The sequence below is a fragment of the Haliotis rubra genome, unplaced genomic scaffold (genome assembly GCF_003918875.1).
Source record: "Haliotis rubra isolate DU_JTF1 unplaced genomic scaffold, ASM391887v1 Scf2, whole genome shotgun sequence".
Taxonomy (NCBI): Eukaryota; Metazoa; Mollusca; class Gastropoda; order Lepetellida; family Haliotidae; genus Haliotis; species Haliotis rubra.
The window spans coordinates 5,188,097-5,214,985 of record NW_025766002.1 but is presented as its reverse complement, the minus strand read 5'-3'; the positions used below and the strand labels follow the sequence as shown (position 1 = coordinate 5,214,985).

General features: G+C 45.8%; 2 protein-coding genes and 2 long non-coding RNA genes across 10 annotated transcripts in view; 2 read left to right on the top strand and 2 right to left on the bottom strand.

Annotated features, from left to right (window-relative positions):
- LOC124275399 (probable thiopurine S-methyltransferase) overlaps positions 1-12,874 on the bottom strand; it is a 16,104-nt gene extending 3,230 nt beyond the window's left edge. Inside the window, exons 1-5 of one of the 3 annotated variants that reach the window (XM_046710954.1) lie at positions 12,746-12,874; positions 10,754-10,902; positions 3,391-3,483; positions 2,029-2,158; positions 269-321 (exon numbers count right to left, since the gene is read on the bottom strand). In XM_046710954.1, coding sequence (XP_046566910.1) covers positions 269-321; positions 2,029-2,158; positions 3,391-3,483; positions 10,754-10,881 — 404 coding nt within the window. In that variant the 5' untranslated portion in view covers positions 10,882-10,902; positions 12,746-12,874. The other 2 variants (XM_046710957.1, XM_046710955.1) reach the window with 2 other exon arrangements.
- On the top strand, positions 11,142-26,129 carry LOC124275415. Its single transcript, XR_006898272.1, has 3 exons — positions 11,142-11,174; positions 11,328-11,329; positions 25,064-26,129. It is a non-coding gene; the product is annotated as an uncharacterized LOC124275415 (long non-coding RNA).
- LOC124275402 (thiopurine S-methyltransferase-like) lies at positions 15,605-24,729 on the top strand. 5 transcript variants are annotated; one of them, XM_046710963.1, is made up of 10 exons: positions 15,611-15,628; positions 17,997-18,070; positions 19,910-20,067; positions 20,701-20,793; positions 21,335-21,464; positions 22,194-22,246; positions 22,818-22,892; positions 23,644-23,729; positions 24,235-24,279; positions 24,559-24,729. In XM_046710963.1, exons 3-10 carry the CDS (start codon positions 19,934-19,936, stop codon positions 24,684-24,686), a joined length of 744 nt encoding a protein of 247 aa, XP_046566919.1. In that variant the 5' UTR covers positions 15,611-15,628; positions 17,997-18,070; positions 19,910-19,933; the 3' UTR covers positions 24,687-24,729. The 5 variants fall into 5 exon arrangements, with proteins under 5 accessions (XP_046566921.1, XP_046566919.1, XP_046566923.1 ...); XM_046710962.1 differs by lacking the exon at positions 15,611-15,628 and adding an exon at positions 17,073-17,355; XM_046710965.1 differs by lacking the exon at positions 17,997-18,070 and having other exon boundaries at positions 15,605-15,628.
- Positions 25,661-26,754, bottom strand: LOC124275411. The gene is made up of 2 exons (XR_006898267.1): positions 26,187-26,754; positions 25,661-25,729 (listed from the first exon to the last, which is right to left on the bottom strand). It is a non-coding gene; the product is annotated as an uncharacterized LOC124275411 (long non-coding RNA).
- Positions 26,755-26,889: the final 135 nt, after the last annotated feature.

The following is a 26,889-nucleotide window of genomic DNA, read 5'->3' as shown; positions in this document are numbered from 1 at the left end:
ATCTTAAACCGTTCGTGCGTGACATTGCAGTAGTGACAGGTTTGTTTCTTGGGCAGATCGGCAAATGCTGTTTACATTTTAAAAATGTGGCGTAGGAGAAAAAAACAAATGTTACGTTATCTAACTTTATCACTCCATGATCTTCAGAATATCTTTTTCTTCTGTTTCTCTGCTCTGATATTACTGAAATACTGCTAAGATCTGAGTAAAATCATATTCGCACGCCGGTTACTAGTATATCGCCCTGTCAGTTTATTGGTATACTCACTCGTTGAACTGGAAGAAATTGCCAACGTAAAATTTGAAGGTGCCAGTCTCATTCTGTGACAGAAGAAAAAACTTTGATACACTGAACCTTCTCATATTTTTCAAATGTCCATATTTCTTAGTGATTGTCTTATAGAAGGTTTCTATTAATATTACTTGTTTCAGATGTTTGTTTGATCTTTAACGCCGTACTTATTTCCACAATGAGTGCGTGCATGCGTGCGTGCGTGCGTGCGTGCGTGCGTCATGAAATATATGTCTCAGCAGTCCGCGAGGTTGTCGTCGCTTGTGTAGGTGGTTCAACTTAGTCAAATAACTTTAGAAGCTTTGTTGAACACTTTGACTGTCATTAAGATGAATGTCCTAAGGTTGTATTAATTTGTTTGTTGTATAACGCCGCACTCGGCAATATTTCAGCTATATGCCAGCAGTCTGTAAATAAATATTCGTGACCAGATAATCCAGTGGTTGATATCACGAGCATCGATCTATGAATTTGGGTTACGATGACGTCATCTACCAAGTCCCGATCCCGTTAGTCGCCTTTTACGACAAGTTTGGGTTGCTGTAGACAAGGGGCTCCTTTCACGAAGCAACCTTTACTAAGGTTAACCTTAACTCCCATTCTTTAACATTGCACTAAGATCACCTTAGTGACTTACGACCACCTTAGTGCTTTGTGAAAGGAGGCCCAGTTCCAACCAGGCTCTTCGAGCAGTACTGAATTGTGTACGCAATCTCATATCATTCGTCACCACTCGCCCCTTTCCGATATCGACAGACAAATAACGTCGATGACAGATGTCAATCTGGTCGACCAAAAGCGACAACTGGATCACATATCCGTTTCATCAGAACGACTGTGTTACGAAACCGTGGACGAAGTGTCTCTCGAATTGAAGATGAGCTTCACAGAGCTACAGGTGTTAGGGTGAGTAGACGGACGGTGAGTGTAATCGGCTACACAGAAGGAACCTGTATGGTCGACGTCCGTGTTATCCCGCGACTGAGGGGCCGTCACGTTGCAAGACGTTGTTGGTGTAGAGAGCGGCAGCGCTGGAACAATCGTCCGTGGGCAGGAACTATGTTTTCGGATGAATCAAGGTTCACATTGGACTTCCTCGACAACCGCAACAGATAGGGTCTGGATCACTGTGAATACCTGTACATGTTACTCAGGGACGTGTCGCTGGAGCAGTGCTCGGCGTGACAGCATCACGGAGGCACACGTGGACGTCGTTTGGAGTTTCAGGATGACTACCTCCAGCTGGATAACATAACCACCCTACCATGGCCAGCACACAGTCCAGACTTGACACCCATCGAACCAATCTGGGATATCCTTGAACGTACGTCACCGTCCTATTACACTGTAGACTATTTATCTCACTAAAGTTGTGACACTTGTTTATAGAATAACCTCTTCTTTTTATTAACAGTGTAAGTAATGTAACAATGGGGGCAATAAACAGCTTGGATGTAAGATCTATATAGCAAAGACACAGAACATTGTTTACTGAAAATATGGTTATATAGAGAGACACGTTTCTTATTTCGATAATGTACTGCGTACAGAAATACAATCATTATTACCTTGTGACACATATAGGTAATGTATATTGAGTTGGTGACTGTTTCATAAAGCACATTCAGGACGCTTTGGAAAACGTCCAGTATTTGCCTGGACATTATTGAAGTCGTTCTTTGAAACTGAGAAACACATAAGTAGCGTATCACACTTTTTCCTGACTTTGCAAATACCTTGTACAGTTTTCCGTTGATACTGGGGACGTCTTCAATGATAGGTTTCTGCTTGTACTGCTTGAAGACCCGTTGTGCGGCGCTCTCGGCCAGATCAGCGCCAACCACAGTGTGTCCTCGCTCACAGAACCTACACACAACGACAGCGATATCAGAGGTCTGGACAGTTGTAATGTTATGTGTCCCTGCCCCAACAACCCGAGCAGGATGATCAAACCCTTTATGGTAGATAGCCTAAGAATGAAAACCCAAGTAGAACTCTAAGCACAAACGAGTAACACAACAGCACAAGATGAAAATGTATTTGTGGTAAAATCATTTAGACATTTACTGGTGACAAGGACATATGAAGTATCCTTCAAAGTTATAAATCTTTGTCAGCTTATTGGTTATGATCCTTTCGTGGGTTAATGCAGGTGAGTGAATGAGTATGGTTTTACGCCGCTTTTAGCAATATTCCAGCAATATCACGGCAGGCAACACCAGAAACTGGCACAGTGTACCCATGTGGGGGATCGAACCCCGATCTTCAGCGTGACGAGCGAACGCTTTAGCCACTAGGCTACCCTATCGTTCCTAATGGGATATAAATCCGCTCTTTTGAGAGCCAAGTTGTTTTGCTCATACTATAATCCCGATATAAACATGTGGTATCGGTACAGCTATAGACGAAATCCTAGCGGTCCTTTCCCCTTTTTGACAAACCATATCTCATCAAAATATAAGTGAAAATGTGGGATTCGAACCAAAAATAAGTGGATACACGCGTGACTAATTGGTGCAAATCGGTACATCGAATATCAGCACATCAGTCTGTGATTTCTGATTTATTGAAAGCAGGCCTAGGGTTTCCGCTGAGAAGCGGTGTTCAGACATTCTAGATAGTCGACAGTCTGCTTACTGTACCGTGCAAAGTGGTTGGCAAATGTAATGGTATCCCTTTGGCGTAGATCGATGCTCATGATGTTGATCACTAGATTGTCTGAGCCAACCAACCGAGCCATTCCCCACAACGATCGTTCTGTCTGACGTTCAGGATATGTTGACTCTCATTCCGTCTACGCCACACACTGTTACGCCCGTCACAGACCGCCGCCATATAGCTTGAATATTGCCGAGTGCGGCGTTAAACAAACAACAAACAAACTTTAGAAATCTTCGAGACTGGAATTAACTTGACGTCACCCATGACCGAAGTATGAAACTTGAAAGTTTTGGTTTCTTGTGGTTTTGTTTGATCGTTTGTATCCGACAGTTCCAGAAAAAAGAATTACTGGTCAGCTCGCTTAGTTGTCGCAGCGCCTGTGTTTGAGTGTACTTAGCTGAAGCCTGAAGCCTGTGAAGCCAAACAGAAATACACACCAGATCAGGTCGTAGGTCGTGGCACAGAGGGGAAGGAGGATTTTCAGACCTTTCCGTCCATCTGTGACTTTCTCGAAGTATTTCGCCAGATTCCTGCACAAAAAGAGTTCTCAGTATCGAAACACTAATGATTTTGGAACAAATATTACAATCTTAATATTAATCAAGGAAGGAAGTGTAGATGAAATCCCAGTGCCCGACCTACTCAACTCCATGTAAACCTACTGGTCGGGCTCCGTGTAGGTGAAGTCCCAGTGCCCGACCTACTCTACTCTACGTATACCTACGGACCGGGCTCCGTGTAGGTGAAGTCCAAGTGCCCGACCTACTCTACCCTATGTATACCTACGGACCGGGCTCCGTGTAGGTGAAGTCCAAGTGCCCACCTACACTACCCTATGTATACCTACTGGCCGGGCTCCGTGTAGGTGAAATCCCAGTGCCCGACCTTCTGTACCCTATGTATACCTACTGGTTGGACTCTGTGTAGGTGAAGTCCCAGTGCCTCACCTACTCTACCCTATGTATACCTACATGCCGGACTCCGTGTAGGTGAAGTCCCAGTACCCGACCTACTCTACCCTATGTATACCTACGGGCAGGGCTCCGTGTAGGTGAAGTCCCAGTACCCGACCTTCTCTATCCTATGTATACCTACGGGCCAGACTTCGTGTAGGTGAAGTCCCAGTTCCCGACCTACTCTACCCTATGTATACCTACGGACCAGTCTCAGTGTAGGTGAAGTCCAAGTGCCCGACCTACTCTACCCTATGTATACCTACAGGCCGGGCTCTGTGTAGGTGAAGTCCCAGTGCCCGACCTACACTACCCTATGTATACCTATTGGACGGGCTCCGTGTAGGTGAAGTCCCAGTACCAGACCTACACTACCCTATGTATACCTACTGGCCGGGCTTCGTGTAGGTGAAGTCCCAGTACCCGACCTACTCTACCCTATGTATACCTAAAGTCCGGGTTTTGTGTAGCTGAAGTCCCAGTGCCCGACCTTCTCTATCCTATATATGCCTACAGGCCGGGCTCCGAGTAGGTTAAGTCCCAGTGCCTCACCTACTCTACCCTATGTATACCTACATGCCGGGCTCCGTGTAGGTGAAGTCCCAGTACCCGACCTACACTACCCTATGTATACCTACTGGCCGGGCTTCGTGTAGGTGAAGTCCCAGCACCAGACCTACTCTACCCTATGTATACCTACTGGCGGGGCTTCATGTAGGTGAAGTCCCAGTGCCCGACCTTCTCTACCCTATGTATACCTACTGGCTGGACTCTGTGTAGGTGAAGTCCCAGTGCCTCACCTACACTACCCTATGTATACCTACATGCCGGACTCCGTGTAGGTGAAGTCCCAGTACCCGACCTTCTCTACCCTATGTATACCTACGGACCGGGCTCAGTGTAGGTGAAGTCCAAGTGCCCGACCTACTCTACCCTATGTATACCTACAGGCCGGGCTCTGTGTAGGTGAAGTCCCAGTGCCCGACCTACACTACCCTATGTATACCTATTGGCCGGGCTCCGTGTAGGTGAAGTCCCAGTACCCGACCTACACTACCCTATGTATACCTACTGGCCGGGCTTCGTGTAGGTGAAGTCCCAGTACCCGACCTACTCTACCCTATGTTTACCTACTGGCCGGGCTTCGTGTAGGTGAAGTCCCAGTGCCCGACCTTCTGTACCCTATGTATACCTAAAGTCCGGCCTTTTTTTAGGTGAAGTCCCAGTGCCCGACCTTCTCTATCCTATATATGCCTACAGGCCGGGCTCCGTGTAGGTTAAGTCCCAGTGTCTCACCTACTCTACCCTATGTATACCTACATGCCGGACTCCGTGTAGGTGAAGTCCCAGTACCCGACCTACTCTACCCTATGTATACCTACGGGCAGGGCTCCGTGTAGGTGAAGTCCCAGTACCCGACCTTCTCTATCCTATGTATACCTACGGGCCAGACTTCGTGTAGGTGAAGTCCCAGTTCCCGACCTACTCTACCCTATGTATACCTACGGACCAGTCTCAGTGTAGGTGAAGTCCAAGTGCCCGACCTACTCTACCCTATGTATACCTACAGGCCGGGCTCTGTGTAGGTGAAGTCCCAGTGCCCGACCTTCTTTACCCTATGTATATCTACTGGCTGGACTCTGTGTAGGTGAAGTCCCAGTGCCCGACCTTCTCTATCCTATATATGCCTACAGGCCGGGCTCCGAGTAGGTTAAGTCCCAGTGCCTCACCTACTCTACCCTATGTATACCTACATGCCGGGATCCGTGTAGGTGAAGTCCCAGTACCCGACCTACACTACCCTATGTATACCTACTGGCCGGGCTTCGTGTAGGTGAAGTCCCAGTACCAGACCTACTCTACCCTATGTATACCTACTGGCGGGGCTTCATGTAGGTGAAGACCCAGTGCCCGACCTTCTTTACCCTATGTATATCTACTGGCTGGACTCTGTGTAGGTGAAGTCCCAGTGCCTCACCTACTCTATCCTATGTATACCTACATGCCGGACTCCGTGTAGGTGAAGTCCCAGTACCCGACCTACTCTACCCTATGTATAACTACGGGAAGGGCTCCGTGTAGGTGAAGTCCCAGTGCCCGACCTTTTCTATCCTATGTATCCCTACTGGCCAACTCCGTGTGGGTGTTCAAGTCCCAGTGCCCGACCTTCTCTATCCTATGTATACCTACTGGCCAGGCTCTGTGTAGGTGAAGTTCCAGTACCGGACCTACTCTACCCTATGTATACCTACAGGCCGGGTCCCATATAGGTGAAGTCCCAGTACCGGACCTGCTCTACCCTATGTATACCTACAGACCGGGCTCCGTATTGGCGAAGACCAAGTGCCCGACCTACTCCACGCTATGTATACCTACTGGCCGGGCTCCGTGTAGGTGAAGTCCCAGTGCCTGACCTACTCCATCCTATGTATACCAACAGGCCGGGCCCCGTATAGGTGAAGTCCCAGTACCCCACCTACTCAACCCTATGTATACCTACTGGCCGGGCTCCGTGTAGGTGAAGTCCCAGTGCCTGACCTACTCCATCCTATGTATACCAACAGGCCGGGCCCCGTATAGGTGAAGTCCCAGTACCCCACCTACTCAACCCTATGTATACCTACTGGCCGGGCTCCGTGTAGGTGAAGTCCCAGTGCCCAACTTTCTCTATCCTATGTATACCTACAGGCCGGGCTCCGTGTAGGTGAAGTCCCAGTACCCGACCTACACTACCCTATGTATACCTACTGGCCGGGCTTCGTGTAGGTGAAGTCCCAGTACCCGACCTACTCTACCCTATGTATACCTACTGGCCGGGCTTCGTGTAGGTGAAGTCCCAGTGCCTGACCTTCTCTATTCTATATATGCCTACAGGCCAGGCTCTGTGTAGGTTAAGTCCCAGTGCCTCACCTACTCTACCCTATGTATACCTACATGCCGGGCTCCGTGTAGGTGAAGTCCCAGTACCCGACCTACACTACCCTATGTATACCTACTGGCCAGGCTTCGTGTAGGTGAAGTCCCAGTACCCGACCTACTCTACCCTATGTATAACTACGGGCAGGGCTCCGTGTAGGTGAAGTCCCAGTGCCCGACCTTCTCTATCCTATGTATACCTACTGTCCGACTCCGTGTGGGTGTTCAAGTCCCAGTGCCCGACCTTCTCTATCCCATGTATACCTACTGGCCGGGCTCTGTGTAGGTGAAGTCCAAGTACCGGACCTACTCTACCCTATGTATACCTACAGGCCGGGCTCCGTATTGGCGAAGTCCAAGTGCCCGACCTACTCCACCCTATGTATACCTACTGGTCGGGCTCCGTGTAGGTGAAGTCCCAGTGCCTGACCTACTCCACAGTATGTATACCAACAGGCCGGGCCCCGTATAGGTGAAGTCCCAGTACCCAACCTACTCCACCCTATGTATACCTACAGGCCGGGCTCTGTGTAGGTGAAGTCCAAGTACCGGACCTACTCTACACTATGTATACCTACAGGCCGGGCCCCATATAGGTGAAGTCCCAGTGCCGGACCTACTCTACCCTATGTATACCTACAGGCCGGGCTCAGTATTGGCGAAGTCCAAGTGCCCGACCTACTCCACCCTATGTATACCTACTGGTCGGGCTCCGTGTAGGTGAAGTCCCAGTGCCTGACCTACTCCACCCTATGTATACCAACAGGCCGGGCCCCGTATAGGTGAAGTCCCAGTACCCAACCTACTCCACCCTATGTATACCTACTGGCCGGGCTCTGTGTAGGTGAAGTCCCAGTGCCCAACCTACATTACCCTATGTATACCTATTGGCCGGGCTCCGTGTAGGTGAAGTCCCAGTACCTGACCTACTCTACCCTATGTATACCTTCTGACCGGGCTTCGTGTAGGTGAAGTCCCAGTGCCCGACCTTCTCTATCCTATATATGCCTACAGGCCGGGCTCTGTGTAGGTGAAGTCCCAGTGCCTGACCTACTCCACCGTATGGATACCTACAGGCCGACTCCATGTGGGTGTTCAAGTGCCAGTGCCCGACCTTCTCTATCCTATGTATACCTACAGGCCGGGCTCCGTGTAGGTGAAGTCCCAGTGCCGGACCTACTCTACCCTATGTATACCTACAGGCCGGGCTCCGTGGCGTGAAGTCCAAGTGCCCGACCTACTCCACCCTATGTATACCTACTGGTCGGGCTCCGTGTAGGTGAAGTCCCAGTGCCGGACCTACTCTACCCTATGTATACCTACAGGCCGGGCTCCGTATTGGCGAAGTCCAAGTGCCCGACCTACTCTACCGTATGTATACCTACTGACCGGGCTTCGTGTAGGTGAAGTCCCAGTGCCTCACCTACTCTACCCTATGTATACCTACATACCGGGCTCCGTGTAGGTGAAGTCCCAGTACCCGACCTACACTACCCTATGTATACCAACTGGCCGGGCTTCGTGTAGGTGAAGTCCCAGTACCAGACCTACTCTACCCTATGTATACCTACTGGCGGGGCTTCGTGTAGGTGAAGTCCCAGTGCCCTACCTTCTCTACCCTATGTATACCTACTGGCTGGACTCTGTGTAGGTGAAGTCCCAGTGCCTCACCTACTCTATCCTATGTATACCTACATGCCGGACTCGGTGTAGGTGAAGTCCCAGTACCCAACCTACTCTACCCTATGTATACCTACGGGCAGGGCTCCGTGTAGGTGAAGTCCCAGTGCCCGACCTTCTCTATCCTATGTATACCTACTGGTCGGGCTCCGTGTAGGTGAAGTCCCAGTACCCGACCTACTCTACCCTATGTATACCTACTGGCCGACTCCGTGTGGGTGTTCAAGTCCCAGTGCCCGACCTTCTCTATCCTATGTATACTTACTGGCCGGGCTCCGTGTAGGTGAAGTCCAAGTACCGGACCTACTCTACCCTATGCATACATACAGGCCGGGCTCTGTGTAGGTGAAGTCCCAGTGCCGGACCTACTCTACCCTATGTGTACCTACAGGCCAGGCTCCGTGTAGGTGAAGTCCCAGTGCCGGACCTACTCTACCCTATGTATACCTACAGGCCGGGCCCCATATAGGTGAAGACCCAGTGCCGGACCTACTCTACCCTATGTATACCTACAGACCGGGCTCCGTATTGGTGAAGTCCGAGTGCCCGACCTACTCCACCCTATGTATACCTACTGGCCGGGCTCCGTGTAGGTGAAGTCCCAGTGCCTGACCTACTCCACCCTATGGATACCTACAGGCCGACTCCGTGTGGGTGTTCAAGTGCCAGTGCCCGACCTTCTCTATCCTATGTATACCTACTGGTCGGGCTCCGTGTAGGTGAAGTCCCAGTACCGGACCTACTCTACCCTATGTATACCTACAGGCCGGGCTCCGTGTAGGTGAAGTCCCAGTGCCGGACCTACTCTACCCTATGTATACCTACAGGCCAGGCTCCGTGTAGATGAAGTCCCAGTGCCGGACCTACTCTACCCTATGTATACCTACAGGCCGGGCCCCATATAGGTGAAGTCCCAGTGCCGGACCTACTCTACCCTATGTATACCTACAGACCGGGCTCCGTATTGGTGAAGTCCCAGTGCCCGACCTACTCCACCCTATGTATACCTACTGGCCGGGCTCCGTGTAGGTGAAGTCCCAGTGCCTGACCTACTCCACCCTATGTATACCAACAGGCCGGGCCCCGTATAGGTGAAGTCCCAGTACCCCACCTACTCAACCCTATGGATACCTACTGGCCGGGCTCCGTGTAGGTGAAGTCCCAGTGGCCAACCTACTCCACCCTATGTATACCTACTGGCCGGGCTCCGTGTAGGTGAAGTCCCAGTGCCCGACCTACTCTATCCTATGTATACCTACAGGCCGGGCTCCGTGTAGGTGAAGTCCCAGTGCCTCACCTACTCTACCCTATGTATACCTACATGCCGGGCTCCGTGTAGGTGAAGTCCCAGTACCCGACCTACACTACCCTATGTATACCTACTGGCCGGGCTTCGTGTAGGTGAAGTCCCAGTACCAGACCTACTCTACCCTATGTATACCTACTGGCCGGGCTTCGTGTAGGTGAAGTCCCAGTGCCCGACCTTCTCTACCCTATGTATACCTACTGGCTGGACTCTGTGTAGGTGAAGTCCCAGTGCCTCACCTACTCTACCCTATGTATACCTACATGCCGGACTCCGTGTAGGTGAAGTCCCAGTACCCAACCTACTCTACCCTATGTATACCTACTGGCCGGGCTCCGTGTAGGTGAAGTCCCAGTGCCGGACCTACTCTACCCTATGTATACCTACAGGCCGGGCTCCGTGAAGGTGAAGTCCCAGTGCCGGACCTACTCTACCCTATGTATACCTACAGGCCAGGCTCCGTGTAGGTGAAGTCCCAGTGCCGGAGCTACTCTACCCTATGTATACCTACAGGCCGGGCCCCATATAGGTGAAGTCCCAGTGCCGGACCTACTCTACCCTATGTATACCTACAGACCGGGCTCCGTATTGGTGAAGTCCCAGTGCCCGATCTACTCCACCCTATGTATACCTACTGGCCGGGCTCCGTGTAGGTGAAGTCCCAGTGCCTGACCTACTCCACCCTATGTATACCAACAGGCCGGGCCCCGTATAGGTGAAGTCCCAGTACCCGACCTACTCTACCCTAAGTATATCTACAGGCCGGGCTCTGTGTAGGTGAAGTCCCAGTGGCCAACCTACTCTACCCTGTGTATACCTACTGGCCGGGCTCCGTGTAGGTGAAGTCCAAGTGCCCGACCTACTCTACCCTATGTATACCTACAGGCCGGGCTCTGTGTTGGTGAAGTCCCAGTGCCCGACCTACTCTACCCTGCGTATACTTACGGACCGGGCTCCGTGTAGGTGAAGTCCCAGTGACCCTTCTCCCATTCCGTCAGCCAGTCTTCAATCCTTCCCTCCGGAGTCTCAGACACATGCCAGTGGCCAGGTCGCGCACGTTCCTTCTTCGACATAGTTCCAATCTAATAGTTCCCCTGTAACATATATTGCCGTTATTTTCGTTATTAAATTATATTTTACTCCAAATGATTGTAAAACCTTCTCTGATTGGACAGTCAATATGTGCGTATTGTTTGCACTGCCTATTCACTGACTCATATATAGTCGCTTGATTGGGTGGGATAGCCTAGTGGTTAAAGCGTTCGATGCTGAAGATCCGGGTTCGATTCCCCACATGGGTATAATGTGTGAAGCCCATTTCTGGTGTAACCCGCCGTTATATTGCTGGAATATTGCTAAAAGCGGCGTAAAACTAAACTGACTCACTCACTTAAAACACTGCCTCACATTCACTCACTTATGTTCACTGCCTTACCTCAATTTTCTTATTCCCACCGGCTTATACTATTTCACTCATATTCACCACCTCATGTCAATAGGGGGCGGTGGGGTAGCCTAGTGGTTAAAGCGTTGGCTTGTCACGCCGAAGACCCGGGTTCGAATCCCTACATGGGTACAATGTGTGAAGCCCATTTCTGGTGTCCCCCGCTGTGATGTTGCTGGAATATTGCTAAAAGCGGCGTAAAACCAAACTCAGTCAGTCAGTCAGTCAATAGGCTTATATTCACTGAATGAGTCACATTATCAGGGCTTTCACTCATGGTATAATACAACTTCAATATTATTCAGGAGTTCATAATCCTAACACACTAACAAAACAATGTCTCTACATCAGATCATAACACTAGATTATGTATAGGAGCGAACACGTTACTGTATTTACTGGGGTTTGTAAAATTAATCCGGGGCGGTGGGGTAGCATAGTGGTTAAAGCGTCCGCTCGTCACACCGAAGGACCCGGGTTCGATTCCCCACATGGGAAGCCCATTTCTGGTGTCCCCCGTCGTGATATTGCTGAAATATTGCTAACAGCGGCGTAAAACCATACTCACTCACTCACTCGAGTTAATCCTGTGGTAATTGCAGTTGACCGTTAAGCCATGTGTAACACTATTTATCGTGTACACGTCCGAGATAGGTCAAGCGCGTCAAAATATGACCAGCAGATTATGTCCATGGGAATCGCCCACCTAGATATTCGTTGTTCATCTGCCTTACAGGGAGACTGCAGAGTACAGTGAAGGAGCCGACAGACAGCGAAAAGGGCGTGGACAGACCAGCAGAAAGGTGAGCCTGCGACAAAGGACGAACGCTGGCCAGCCAATCCAGCCCATCTACTGCCCAAGTGTTAGCCTAACTTCGCCGCCTTACCTTGTAATATCTGTCGTACTATGTAAACTGTGTGTGAACTGTACACCCTGACCCACAAAGTTGTACCGTGAGAATAAACACAGCTATCTTTGTACCCCACAACGCCTCGTGTTATTTGAAGAGTGCTAGAGCTGTAACACGTGTTTGACATATCGCAAATCTTCAGTATGTTCTCAATATTTGGAAGCAACATGTAACAGCGTTTGAGGTCGGTTCAAGATTATTTCACCCACATAGACGCGTGTATCTAGTTTCATAATCACGCACACAGAGATATCATGACGTACTTTAATATGGATAAACCAAAAAACTGTTACTCGTTAACGCCGAGAACCAGGCTTGGTAACAACAAGTGCCATCTTTCACGTATGGCATGGCTCGGCCAGAGAATGGAAGCACCTACCTTGCACTGCCGCTGCTCATTCAAGAATGAATCAAGAGACTGGAGAATACCGAGCCTTCCCGACCCCTAGCACAGTCACGTCTGCACATCAATGTCAAGGTGACATTACACATCATGTCCGGACGATTAATATGTAAACACATTTACCCAGTTCGTCATCAGAGGAGCCCGAATGGATTACACATAGTGAGGGATTTACTGACCTGAGGTAAAACAGTGAAGCAGCGTTATTCTCCCCAACCTCTGAATGTGATCGTCGTGTTGTACTGCGCATGACTGCAGACACTTGAAGGGGCGATTTCCTACCCGGCTGTCAAGAGAGAGGCGAGGGAGCGTATCAAAAGCAGAAAATATATAATATCGCTGAAGCCAAACCAGTTTCAGTACAGTTATAGTAAAACAATATTTGTGGTAAACGATGGGGATTTGATAAAAGATGAATCAGCTTTTATTCTAACATTTTAATTTTCGAAATATACATCGAATCCTCACACAAAGTTCATTTACATTATACGATGACATTGCTTAGAATAGTCAAATCTGTCGTGTTGTTAAACGTGATGGATATATTTGTTTAGCCAGAGTACGTGTGAGTGTTAATGTACACAAATAACCTTGAATCACGTGACCAAAGCGTTCACGTATTATTAAGAAATACAATATTGAAATACACCCACTCTCAATTTATGACGGGGCGTTGGGGTATCCTAGTGGTTGAAGCGTTGGCTCGTCACGCCGAAGACCCGGGTTCGAATCCCCACATGGGTACAATGTGTGAAACCCATTTCTGGTGTCCCCCGCCTTGATGTTGCTGGAATATTGCTAAAAGCGGCGTAAAACCAAACTCAGTCAGACAGTCAATTTATGACCTTATAGAGATACATGACAGGTCCAGTAATGACTGGGGCGGTGGGGTACCTGTGTGGTTAAAATGTTCGCTCCTCACGCCGAAGACCCGGGTTCGATTCCCCACATGGGTACAATGTGTGAAACCCAATTCTTGTGTCCCCAGCTGGAATATTGCTAAAAGCGGCGTAAACCCATACTCATGATCACTCACTCACACACTCCTGAGAGGACTGGTCACAGAACTAAAGCAAGGTGCCAGCTACACAAGGCTTGAAATGTTGAAATTGGTCACTGGTAGGCATTGCCATAGAAATATATACATCCGTACCACGTACCAGCAGGAAGTGACTTGCATGGCATTAATTTTAGCTCCAGAAATAATGTTATCTAATTAAAATTCGTAATTAAACCTGTAACTAAAGCTGAAATTTAGAATTATACTAGCTCTAGGCTTCATGTGGATTTTTGTATTTATGTAGTTTTGAGTTAGATACGTATATTTCTTGACCTAATTATGACTCTAATTTTTACAAAATACACGTTGTTTTTGAACATTTTTTGTCTTATTGTCTTAAAGTATACATATGATGAAATATTTAACTCGACTGATAAAATATCAAAACGTGACAAACTATGCCCAAGATTTGAGTTAGTATTTGGCTGACTTTAATCATGAGCATGTATATATTTCTGTTTGTGAATACATTCTTTGTTCACATTATAATTAGTTGTAGGGTTTACATTCATCGAAGCCCGCTCTGTGAAACATGTAACGCCTTGGAAGATGAGCAACACCATGTAATATCTTGTATAAAGTATGACAAAGAAGGAGAATCACTTCTACAAACAATCCTTAATCGTGAACAAGAATTTGCTACACAACTTCACGGTGATTTTGTATGGACACTGGATATTTTTTCAGCTGCGATAGATATGTTTTTATTTACAACTGAACCTAAATATCTATTTAAAAGAACATCTGTCAACAATGTTTTTTGGGGGGTTGTGTCGAAAAATTTTATATTTGTTAATCACTCTGAAATTTCTTCCGATCAAAAGTGATGCTGATGTTACACTTTTACGTTACGTCACGAGCACAAGTATATATGGAGCTGACAAACCAAGAAATATATTCAAGGACGAATCGGGATTCGAACCACCGATCATATGTCTCTAGCAAAAGCTGTCTGCAACGATAGCTTGCTTCCGGAGCTCTATGTTTAAAATAAACTTAGACCGTCACTGTAGCAAATTTCGAAGCGGTCCCAGTTAACTTATGATATAGTCCCGAATGACACCCATACATGATTGTTTACATAAGCACTCGTACACCAGTGAACCTCAAAACAGACTGGGGAATTTAATTCAACATGTTCTATAAAGCACACATCGCGTCGATGTCTGCACACGGGCCTCTAAATGTAGCAATAGAAAGCATGACGTACAAATAAGTTAGTGAGTGAGTGAGTGAGTGAGTAGAGTTTACGCTTATTTCAGCAATATTCCAGCTATACCACGGCGGGTACAGATAAGAATGTATTTATATTTGCAGAAAATACATGTAGGTGGAACAAACAGTTGTCGAGATTAATCTAACCTGATCTTATACTGTTTCTCGAGTCTGGACAACCCAGTGATCAACAGCATGAACAGCGATCTACGCAATTGGAATACGATGACCTTTGTCACCCAAGTCAGCCAGCCTGACCACCCGATCCCGTTACAAGCATGGGTCGCTGAAGACCAATGAAGGACCTTCAAGGGTCGATCAGGTGATGAACGGAGTCTGACGCTACACAAGTACAACCAGGCAAACTCGTACCAGCCGTTATACCTTCAAGTACTGCTACCACCGTGGTATCCTGTGGGATGGGATGGAATAATACTCCACCACCATCTGCACATTACAATCAAGTTCGGACACCTGACCTCGTGGTCAAGCCAAGATCAGAATAGTCATTGATTGAAGTAATGCATGTTAGTGGTCGAGAACAATAAAACCGAAATCAGTCAGGAATAGTATAAGAGCGAACACATACATGTACACACAGAGAGACACAGGCTGCAGCCTTCTAACCACACTCGTCCTTCAATGATAAAATCAGTCAGAACACCGTTACGAATCTGCATATACAACGCGACACTTATTTCATACTTAACGGTAACTGTGTTCATGCGCACAACGGACATACGTGGATTGTGAGAGAGGGTGAATTGTCAGGCTCATCGTCATCAAGGTAGGACAGATGCTACGTATTCTCACACCTATTGAACTCATCATCTAAATTACAAAAAGAAAAATGTGATAGGTTTCATGACGACCTGTGCCTCGTGGGCTGTAGCACAGATCCTCTCTTCATCCACACACATCTATGATAACTCTTGCTTTGACGCCGCTCCTATCCCGTGTGTTACACACACACTTGACACAGCAAGGTGAGGTCAATAGTCTCATCATAACGCACGGCGGGTATAGTGGGTGTGTTATAACGGGGTGAACTATTGCCGTATAGTGCACAGAGATAGCAATGGAAAATATACTCGGCACAGAAAAGTTGTGATTAGAAATTATCGAAAGTGATTCACTCATAATTCTTACAGGTGAAATAATGCTTCCTGACATATTTTTTTCTCCCTTTTATTTTAATCCAGCAAATACGTGTATATTCCTTTGTCTTAACTTAGATTTTCAGTTTTGCAGTGAACAACTGCGCGTATGTATAGTTTTGTTTCAATTTTAAATTGAACGAATACTTAAAATCAATATGACCTGATTTTGTAGGTTAATTAAACGTTTTCTGTGTGTACGTACAAACACACTTGTAACCATGGTTACACGAAATGCGTAATTCATTCAGGAACAGAAGGAGTCCCGAGAATTCCACGGTGGTCGTAAACCTGTTAAAGTGGATCTGTTATTCGCTGGTCGTTGTTCATGTCTTAATTCAAACACTGGTGCTGTGATCCAGACATGTTTGTGTACAGACCCCCGTGAGTGAGTGTGAGTGAGTGAGTGAGTGAGTGAGTGAGTGAGTGGTGAGTGGGTGGGTGAGTGAGTGAGTGAGTGAGTGAGTGAGTGGGTGGGTGGGTGGTGTGTGAGTGAGTGAGTGAGTGAGGGAGGGTGGGTGGGTGAGGGAGGGAGGGGAGGGAGGGAGGGAGGGAGGGAGTGGAGGGAGGGAGTGAGTGAATTATATAGTCACATGGGCAAAATTTCAGCTATGCCGTGACTAAAACAGGTTACATCCGTGAGATTGTTGGAATATGACTGCAGTAAACAATATTCATTCACTATGTATGATTTATTTCGTTAAGTTTTGAAAAAATACCCCCCAAATCCCCCAAGTTAGATATGAAACAATAGTAAATAGACAAATATAAACAATGTCAGAGTTTTCTGATCTTTCTCAAACCTGGGGGAGGGATAAGGTGGTCCATGATGACGCAATTCATTGTGCTTGTGGATTTCAATAAAATGGAGAAAAAAAGTCTTCCACGAGCTGAAAATGTCTTATAAAAGGTTATCTTAACAGTGGAGCGGTAGGGTAGCCTAGTGGTTAAAGCGTTCACTCCTCACGCCGAAGATCCGGGTTCGATTCCCCTCATGGGTACAATGTGTGATGTCCATTTCTGGTGTCCCCCGCAGCGATATTGCTGTAATATTGCTGTAATATTGCTAAAAGCGGCGTAAATCCCAACTCTCTCAGTCACTATATCTTAACAGCGTTGAATCCTTTCAACATTTCAGACCACTCTTTAAACATTGAATAGCCCGGTCATGGAGATAGCTTTGTGAGTTTATAGATAGCGAAAATAGGTGACTTCACAGAACGTTCTTCCTGTTTACTCATAATTTCCTTCCTGCGTGATAATACTTCCTTGTGGAATCTGAACAGAGATGTTATTTGACGATGAAGGACCTGGGATTATAGCTGGGTATTAGTGGAGCAACGTTTGAGGCGCTCACGTGAGTGAAAGGCAACAGCGATCTGACGATGTTAGGGACCGTTCATAATTTATGGCTGGGTGGTGGTGGTGTGATGGTGGTGGTGTGTGTGTGTGTGTGTGTGTGTGTGTGTGTGTGTGTGTGTGTGTGTGTGTGTGTGTGTGTGTGTGTGTGTGTGTGTGTGTGTGTGTGTGAGAGAGAGAGAGAGTGAGTGTGTGTGTGTGTGTGTGTGTGTGTGTGTGTGTGTGTGTGTGTGTGTGTGTGTGAGTGAGTGAGTGAGTGTGAGAGAGAGATGATTTTAAGGGGGTTCACCCATTTTGTTCTGGGGAGGTAGGGAGGTCATCAAATTTGTACACGTTTGGGGGTCAGCAATTTTGTACCTAAAAATATTTTAAAATTATGCTTAAAAATATTGGAAGGGGAGGGGGTCATTGATTTTGTACATACATGACATGCAGGGGAGTCACTTGCTTTTACATAAATTTAGGGGTGTCATTCACATTATACATGCTTCTCCATAAAATATAATCATCCTCAACCCCCTGGTATAAATTATGAACGGTCCCTTAGGGCAGGTGTTTTATTTGAAGGTAAGGAATAATTTAAGATATTTGGCGTTCTCTTATGTACCTCAACATATCCTTGCTTTATTTTTATAACAGGTACCTCGTGGAAATTCCTGGTCGGATACGTCCCCAGTCATCACATTGGTTGAGGCAACTAAATGTATTTGGAGGTGAGGCTCGGTGATTTGGTTTATAGTGTGTCATTGTCACTGTGACCAGGTTCACAGTGGGGAGACGTAGTTTCATGACCTCGTGTTTTTATTTAAATTTGCACAACTTGGGCCTCAATTGTATATGAAACATCGTTTTAACGACTAAAGTTGCGCCTCGTGATGATGACCTTATTATACTCATGCCAATAATGGTTGTCACCCCCTTCTATTTGTTTAATTGGAGAGGGTGTGTGTGTGTGTGGTGTGGGGGTGGGGTGGGGGGGGGTGACAACCATTATTGGCATGAGTATATAATGCTTAGTTTACATAATAGAGGGAAGCCTTATATAATTCATAAATATTTTAACCTTTGATGGGAGAGGTAAATACTAAAAGCCCACCCGGAGGTTGCCTACCTCGACGTACGCTATTCGCGCCTTTCAACGTATTTGTGCTTATACTGAAATATCCTCTCGGGGAAGTATTCCGAACAGGACCCAAGTTTGTACAGCAGTGTCCGTGCTCAGAGGAAAAGTCAAAGATCAGATTTACTTAACAGATGGTTTGATCCGATATGTGTTCATCAATTTTCGCAACCTATGCCTGTGTAGTGTGAAATTCCTGTGCTGACTTCTACATGTGAGTGAGTGAGTATAGTTTGACGCCGCACTCAGCAATATTCCAGCCATCATGATGGCGGCAGTCTGTAAATAATCGAGTCTGGACCAGACAGTCCAGTGATCAACAGCATGAGCATCTATCTGCGCAGCAGGGAACTGATGACGTGTGTCAACCAAGTCAGCGAGCCTGACCACCCGATCCCGATTGGCATGGGTTACTGAAGATCAATATTCTAACCCGGACCTTCACGGGAATACTTTTACACGTTGGGCTGAAGGATATACTCACAGGGTGTCGGCCCCGCAAGAAGGCAGGTCGGTTTAGTGTAGTACCGACAGTCAGACAAACTAACGTGTGTTAAATCTGCTTATGGCTAAAAAATAAAAATGACCGTTGTTCACACTGTGATACTTTGGAAAAACCATCACATCTTCATGACACTTCGGTGAAACGGGTAAGGCACAAAAACAGCAACGATCTAAGTCAGTCTGGGCCTAGATTTTCGAAGCTCTCTTAGCGCTAAGATAGTCGTAAGTTAATGTTAATGTATGGCACTTACGACTATCTTAGCGCTAAGAGAACTTCGAAAATCTAGACCCTGGTATCCAAAGCCACGGGTACATGGTCAAATTTCGGTGTGAGTTATGGTGATATAGACACCCCGAACTCGGCTCAACTGGATAAACGTCAGTTTACCGTAGGCTTTACATGGTGTAATCTTGTTAACCACAGTGATCCAAAAAGCCACGCGTCTAGACAGCGTTGAACAGTGAGGTGAGTGAGTGAGTTAAGATTTTAAGTCACATCAGCCTTATTTCAACCATATCGTGACCAAATCAAGTTATAGAATTATAATAATTCAAGGTAAATCATAAAAACCCTGTCAACAAAGGACAGTAAAACAACTAGATTATCACAGATATAAGTTTAAAACTAGTAATTAAATAAAGTTTACTATACATGACAAGACAGGCGGTAGATTGCCAACAACTGAAGGTATATCACCATACAACGCTGAACGAATACATTTTTAGGTATTTTAGGTACGTTAATAATTCAAATTCAATTCAAAAATGCATTCATTCGGACATCTATATTATTTATCCGAACAATGACGCACACTAACGTCTGGATTTACGGGCTTCCACTCTATAACTGTTCTCTCACTGGTGAAAATGATTGTACTCGGGTCATTGCTTGACCAGTTAAGTATATCTGTTATCACTGTGAATGTAGATGTGAGGTGCCAAATCGACCCCGATGACGGAGAACTGTCCAGATGAATCTTCCCAATCCGTTGTCTCGGTAGACGACGCACAGCAACGCATTGATGATTGGCTGAAATCCTGGGACGATGGAACCCTGGGATCGCTGGTGGATACACACCCGGACCCGTAAGTTGCCCACCATCTTCACAGCATGTTTGCTTTGCTGATAGTTTTGTCAGCAAGTATATATATCTTCCTGCGTTAAAGGCATCGAGCCTTGTCTTTGCAATCGGTTATTCAAAACTATATTCTTCACGACCGTTATCCTTTATCGTTTCTGGTCCATATTCTGTTCGGCAAAGTAATGATATCATTCGATTATTATGATCGATAAACTAAAAGTGTTTGCCTTTAACCCTGAAAGGCTGCAGGCCCTAAGGACTCAGAACAATAAAAGGTTGGGAGTCCTGAGAAGAGTGTGCAGGCCCTATATTTTAGCTACAATATAAGTAATTTCCATGATAGATATTTTCTGAAAAATATTACTCTTAGTTACAGGGGATGAAAATGCTCTTGTCCATAAGGACCTACAGAAAACAAAAGCTGTGGGTCCGAGTGGTTTTCAGTCGGCTTCGGGCCTAAGGACCGACGTTGATTTCTAAAGCTGTTAACTATGATCGCTTAGAACAGCAGCCCAGATTGAGGGGGCAGGCATCACCTTATTCATAGACGTCATGATTTGTAGACAAGTATTATTTGCGACCTTTATCAGACTTTTTGGGACTTGTGATTTCACTGTACACTCTTTATGTGGTCCAGATGTCTGGTGGAACATTTCCATGACCTGACTGATGGACGCCCGCACCTGAGAATCCTGGTACCTCTGTGTGGAACATGTCTGGATATGAAGTGGTGAGTTAAGAACCTTTGTGGCGTCACTTTAAATACGAACTATCGGGAGATCGTCCATCTGTGAACGTAACACGAATAAGGGTTCGTCTGAACACATGCTGACCAATCGTAAATACGATGCCCCCCGGTACATTTTCATCAGAAATACATTTCAGACTCTTCAATATTCAATATTCATATTCATCAAGGACACGGTGGCTGTATCTCATTCTTGTATTATATGTCGTGACTTCACAAGCATAATACTTGTGTATCGTGATGTCATGATTGTAACACGTACCGTATTGTATTGTGACGTAATACTAATTGTATTGTGATTATGATTGTACGTTATTGCATTCTTTCCATAGGAAGTACTTTATCGCGACCTTTTGATCAAAATACGTACTGCATCGAGACCGAACTATCGTAATGTGTACTTATAGAGATCTAATGATCGTAATACGTACTGTAGTGTGACTTAACGCTCGTACGTGTACTATGTATTGACCTAATCAGATTGTACAGACCAGAAGCAGTAAAGCCACAGCTCATGTTGTAGGTTTGTTGAGCGTAGCCACAGCGTGGTTGGCGTGGACATCTCCGAGGTGGCGGCCAGACTGTTCTTTGACCGGAACCAGATCCCCCATACAGTGCATGACCTTCCGCACGTGCAGGGGAAACTATATCAGGTACTTGGCGTCACTATGGCAACATATGACACACTACAGATACTTTATATCTCCAACAGTTCGTTGTATTTCCTTGTTGGAACCCAAAAAAAACAAAGTTAACCTAACGCCCTTTCCTCAGCTTATTGCGACCAAGCGTTCAGTACATCTGGATATTGACCCATGAAGATTCGGGTTAGAATTGATCTTCAGTAACCAATGCTTGTCGTAAGAGGTAACGGGATCGGGTGATCAGGCTTGCTGAGTTGGTTGACACATGTCATCGTATCCCAATTGCGTAGATCGATGCTCATGCTGTTGGTCACTGGATTGTCTGGTCCAGGCTCGATTATTTACAGCTGCCATATAGCTGGAGTATTACAGGGTGAGACCAACCAACCAAAAGCTGGCCATTATGACGGCACATTTTCTCTACAATCTGGAAGAAAAGCTCTTGTCTTTTTCACTCCTTCGAGTCTTGTGTTATCAAAGACTTTTCGAGCAGGAGACTTAGCCTGACGGTTAATGTCTTCGTTGGTCTGGTGTCCCAGCCGTGATACCGTTCGAATAAAAACCTCACGCACTCACTCAATCACTCACTCGAGCCTCGAGCCAGGAAGTATTTACTGCTTAAATCAACAAAGATATGTAAGAGATAAATCAATGGATATTTGCATTTCTATCTGATGCGGAAGGTCTTTTAAAACAACCTTTCCAAGTTGCTGATATGAATGTTTCGAATGTTGACAGTCAACGGATGGTGCCCTCAAATTCTACGTGATCAACTTCTACGATTTTAACGAGTAAGTATATTAAGAACTTTCACATAATCCCTGCTCTCTGTCGATATATAATCCCATATAATTCAGCAATATGGTTTCATACGTAAAGCTAGTTTTCAGGAAAGATCGTACACAGAAGATATAACTTAAAGACTTTGTACTATTAAGTGAGTACATGAACATATTTTGACCCCATACTGACCTTGAGGATTCGAACCTGGACCAAACAGACCCGCTGACAAAGGTCTGTTTGGAAAGGTGTGCAAGGTCACTGGATATCCCAGCAGGAATGGACGAGGTTGTCATCATCGTCTTTTTAAGAGTTGCGTCCCTTTGTTGCGTCAGGAGCATAAGATCGAGAGCTCGATTCTCTGTTCGCCCTGCTTATTTCGACGTTTTGTCAGCAAAATACCCGTGTCGTCGTATTTCACCAAGGACGACCTGGATGTAATTGAGCGATATTGTTAAAGGAGGCGTTAAACCGAGCTCACCCCCCTCACTTCCAGGTCAGGATAAAACCTGCAACCCTTTTTCACAAGCATATACGGTTCCACGTTAGTAATTTGTTGTCACACATCTATATATGTTTCAGAAACCTGGAGGGTCTGTTTGATGTTGTGTGGGACACCGGGTCACTTGGCTCTATCGATGTTCGAGACAGAGACCGGTAAAATGCATACATTATACCATACAACTCGACTATACGGAGTTATGACTTTATTTTATATATTTTTAGACTGACACAGTAATACCAGTTTGATCCAATATGAGAATCGAACCACGCCAGTGTTCAGGCCGGTTGAACGGCTAAGGTGATGCAGTTCGCTGGCTGAGCAGACTTGCCTCCCTTGGGCGTGCCAGAATCCTGTGGAGGTGGATTCTTATCCCATTCACAAAAATGTTATATAGATTTGTAATGAGACCAGTATCCCGTGTGTCTTTCCACCAAAGTTAACACGCCGTGTAAGGGGTTGGGGTAGCCTTGTGGTTAAAGCGTTCGCCCGTCACGTCCGAAAACCCGGGTTCGGTTCGTCAAATGGGTACAATGCGTGAAGCCAATTTCTGGTGTCCTCCGCCGTGATATTGAGGGAATATTGCTAAAAGCGGCATAAACCTGAAACACACTCCCTAACACGTCGTAATATGACTGTAATACCGTTCAAACCGGCGTCGACCAAACTTTGCTCACTTACCCAAAAGAGGCGGCACGAGATGCATATGGAGATACTGGTATCCTATGCAAGGACGCTGCAAAGGGCGTCTCAAGTCACCATATATTTATGGAGTACGGTGACCTTTAAATAGATTTGATGTAACAGAATCACACTCCGCTATTCCTTCGGCTATACTCCTAACCCTAAACTAGAATATATTTCCGACATTGTATTGGTCGACATATATCGCCCTTCTCTCTTCAGGTATATGACCGCCATTAACAGCGTGCTCAAACCAAACTGCGTCTACTTGCTCGAGACACTGGTCTTTGACAAAACGAAATTTGAAGGTATGCATATCAGATTCAATACAATCTCATGATTCAATACAATCTGTCATTAAATACTTCGAGGCCATACAAATACGAGTGTATCAGGGTGAAGCCTTGTGGAGAATGCGATAGCTCGTCATGCCAAACATCTGGGTTTGTTTCTCCACATGGTTACAGTACAATTCGATTATCCGATGTCCAAGGTTCGTAATAAATGTAATATTATAAAAAAAACAATACCTCAATATCAGTATAATAATAATTATCTTCTCACTAATTACAATATTTTAACACGCAAATCTGGATGGATATATGCTCATGGAAACGAATAAGGGAACACATGAATGTACAAGTGTTCCTTTATTTATTTTCAGAATTTCACTCACAGTGCAATACATACTATACCTTGTGAAGAAACCTGGAAAAGAATAAAGGAACACTTGTATTTTCATGTGTTCCCTTATTTGTTTCCATGAGTATATTTTCTCATTCTGCACACTCAATGCTTTCTCTGTGCTTACAGGTCCGCCCTATAGTTTCCACATCGAAGATGTCCCGGAAGTGTTTGGTAAAATATTTCTATAGATAAAATGTTCAAAAGTATTATGTTTACTGTTTTATAAAGTATTTCTACTGGAATAAAGTAACTGCGCTTTATTTGATGCTATACCTATTGATAATGCAAAGAAGATAATAACATGATTTATGGAGTTTTCCTGGGGTTATTTGTCACGTAATCCATATGGATAACCTGTTTCGGTGGACACTTATCCGTGATGACGTATAGTTTGGATAATTGTCCTATAGATTTTGCTCTTTCAAAAACAACTGTGTGACTCTGTTTTAGGGAACAAGTTTACCGTGGTCAAAGTCGCAGAGCATGACTATGACGTCCCTGAGGATGACTGGGATATCGAAGAGGGTATCCAGGATATCGGATTTCGATTCCACTTTTATTGTCTCACACGGATGTAACACCGCTCAGTCAACTCCATCAGCGTCTTGTATAGCATGTTGGGGTGGGGGTGGGGGGGTGGGGGTGGGGGGGGGCACGGTTGAAGTTCTGTGACGTCACAACTAACACCAGCGCTGTGGGGCATAATCACTTCCCCATGACCTCGCCCTAGAGTACACACGAGTCATTGACGTCAGGTTTCTGATAATGGATGGACACCCGACGTTTAGGAGTACTTTCTTACCCCTTCATCTGAACATCGTCCATAAAATACAGTTCTTGTACATTCGGGGCAGTGGGGTAGCCTTGTGGTTCGCTCGTCACGCCCGGGTTCGATTCACCACATGGGAGCACTGCGTGAAGCCCATTTCTGGTGTCCCTCGCCGTGATATTGCAGGAATATTGCTTAAAGCGGCTTAGAACCAAACTCACTCACTTACTCACTCACTCCTGTATACACAAATGCCAAAGGAGATTTGGCAAAAACTATCAGAAAGGAGTCGCGGTATTTGCGGTTAAGTCGTTTAACCGTCAGTTGTCAGATATTCGGCAGTTGCCTTGTAATAATCATTTGTGAAATGCCTCTTCCTTGGGAAGTTGATTTGCTAAAGAGAGTTTAGTACTAACAGAGTGGTGTCCCTTTGTATGGCGAATGGAGCGGCTGGAAAATCAGCACCACGTGTCAGTTGGAACATTCTATCATCCGACAATAACTCAGATGTCGCCTGATGTGTTGATATAACTAAACGTAATAGCTTCAGTCTATCTATAGTGCAGTTTGTTAGCACTTTGATCGCCCCAAACAAATCGCCAAGGTATTAATGGCTCCATGTTTCAAAGCTGACTTTTGTTCTGTTGTTTGGGTGCAATTTCAATGTTAGTAAATTGATACTAAATAATGGACTCTTAAAGAGCTCTTGTACCAAAGAACCTAGTGGTTTCTGGATTGGGTCGGCTTGTCGATTTCCCTGTATTCTTCAATGTGTGAAGCTCATTCTTCATTCACTGAAGCCAATTCTTAGCTTGATTATTGCCAAACGTTGCACAAAACAGAACTCACTCACTCATTCTCTTGAGATTGTTTCAGTATGCGAGATAAATGTTTCTGAATGACTTGATCTCGTCACTATATGTCTGGAATAATGCCGATGAGACATATTTTAGCCCAACTCATCTTTATTTAGGTTGACGGTCAACGTTCATGTCAGCAATATTTGAAAAGGAGCGAACATTTGTTTGGCCATCTTTTCAAAGAGCAGGCATTCTGTAAAGACTATCACAATCAGCACAAACAGGAAGTTTTATTTAGCTGAAAAATGATATTTCAATAGTACTCCCTGTGTATTAGAACTAACCCCTCCATTTCCAGGGGGGCGGTGGGGTAGCCTAGTGGTTAAAGCGTTCGCTCGTCACGCTGAAGACCCGGGTTCGATTCCCCACATGGGTACATTGTGTGAAGCTCATTTCATGTGTCCCCCGCCGTGATTTTTGCTAGAATATTGCTAAAAGCGGCGTAAAACCAAACTCACTCACTCACTCTATTTCTCGTACAGTGCAATATTTCTTATGCAATACAAATGCCTTATTGGCGTGCGTTATGTCAACCACAAAGATAAGACAATATGTTTGTGTGCCATGCTATATTAAGCTTCATATTCTTTTGTAACAATTGATTATGATTATATTAAAATAAAATACTTTCACATTACAAGTTCCATTCTGTGCATATCTAGCCGAAAAAAATCAATCTACAAATACGATTAACGAACAATATGTACCTGCTGAGGCAAGAATAGTTGATCACATCTCCATAAGTTGCCCATGTTCAGGCAGCGTTTACACAGACTCGGTACCATGTTTGTTACTAATTAGGGTTATAACCGAAAACTAGATTGCTATGCACCAGAGTATATACAGATCACACCGGTGTGATGTGGCCTTAGTGAAAGACTTCATTTAGCAAGCTCCGTCAGTTGACTTACAGCCTCGTCGACCGACTCCGTGGTGTAGTGGTTAGAGCGTCCGCCCTATGAGCAGAAGGTCGATCACATTCGATCCCCGACCGCGTCAAACCAAAAGACGTTAAACTATGGTACTTTTTGGACCTGCCTGGTGCTCGGCAATAATAGGTACAACAAGGACTGGTCGCCTCGGAGTCAGTATAATGTGTCTGAGTGGGGTATTCATGCTTCACTGCGGCATGGTATCTCAGTGGGCTAGCAC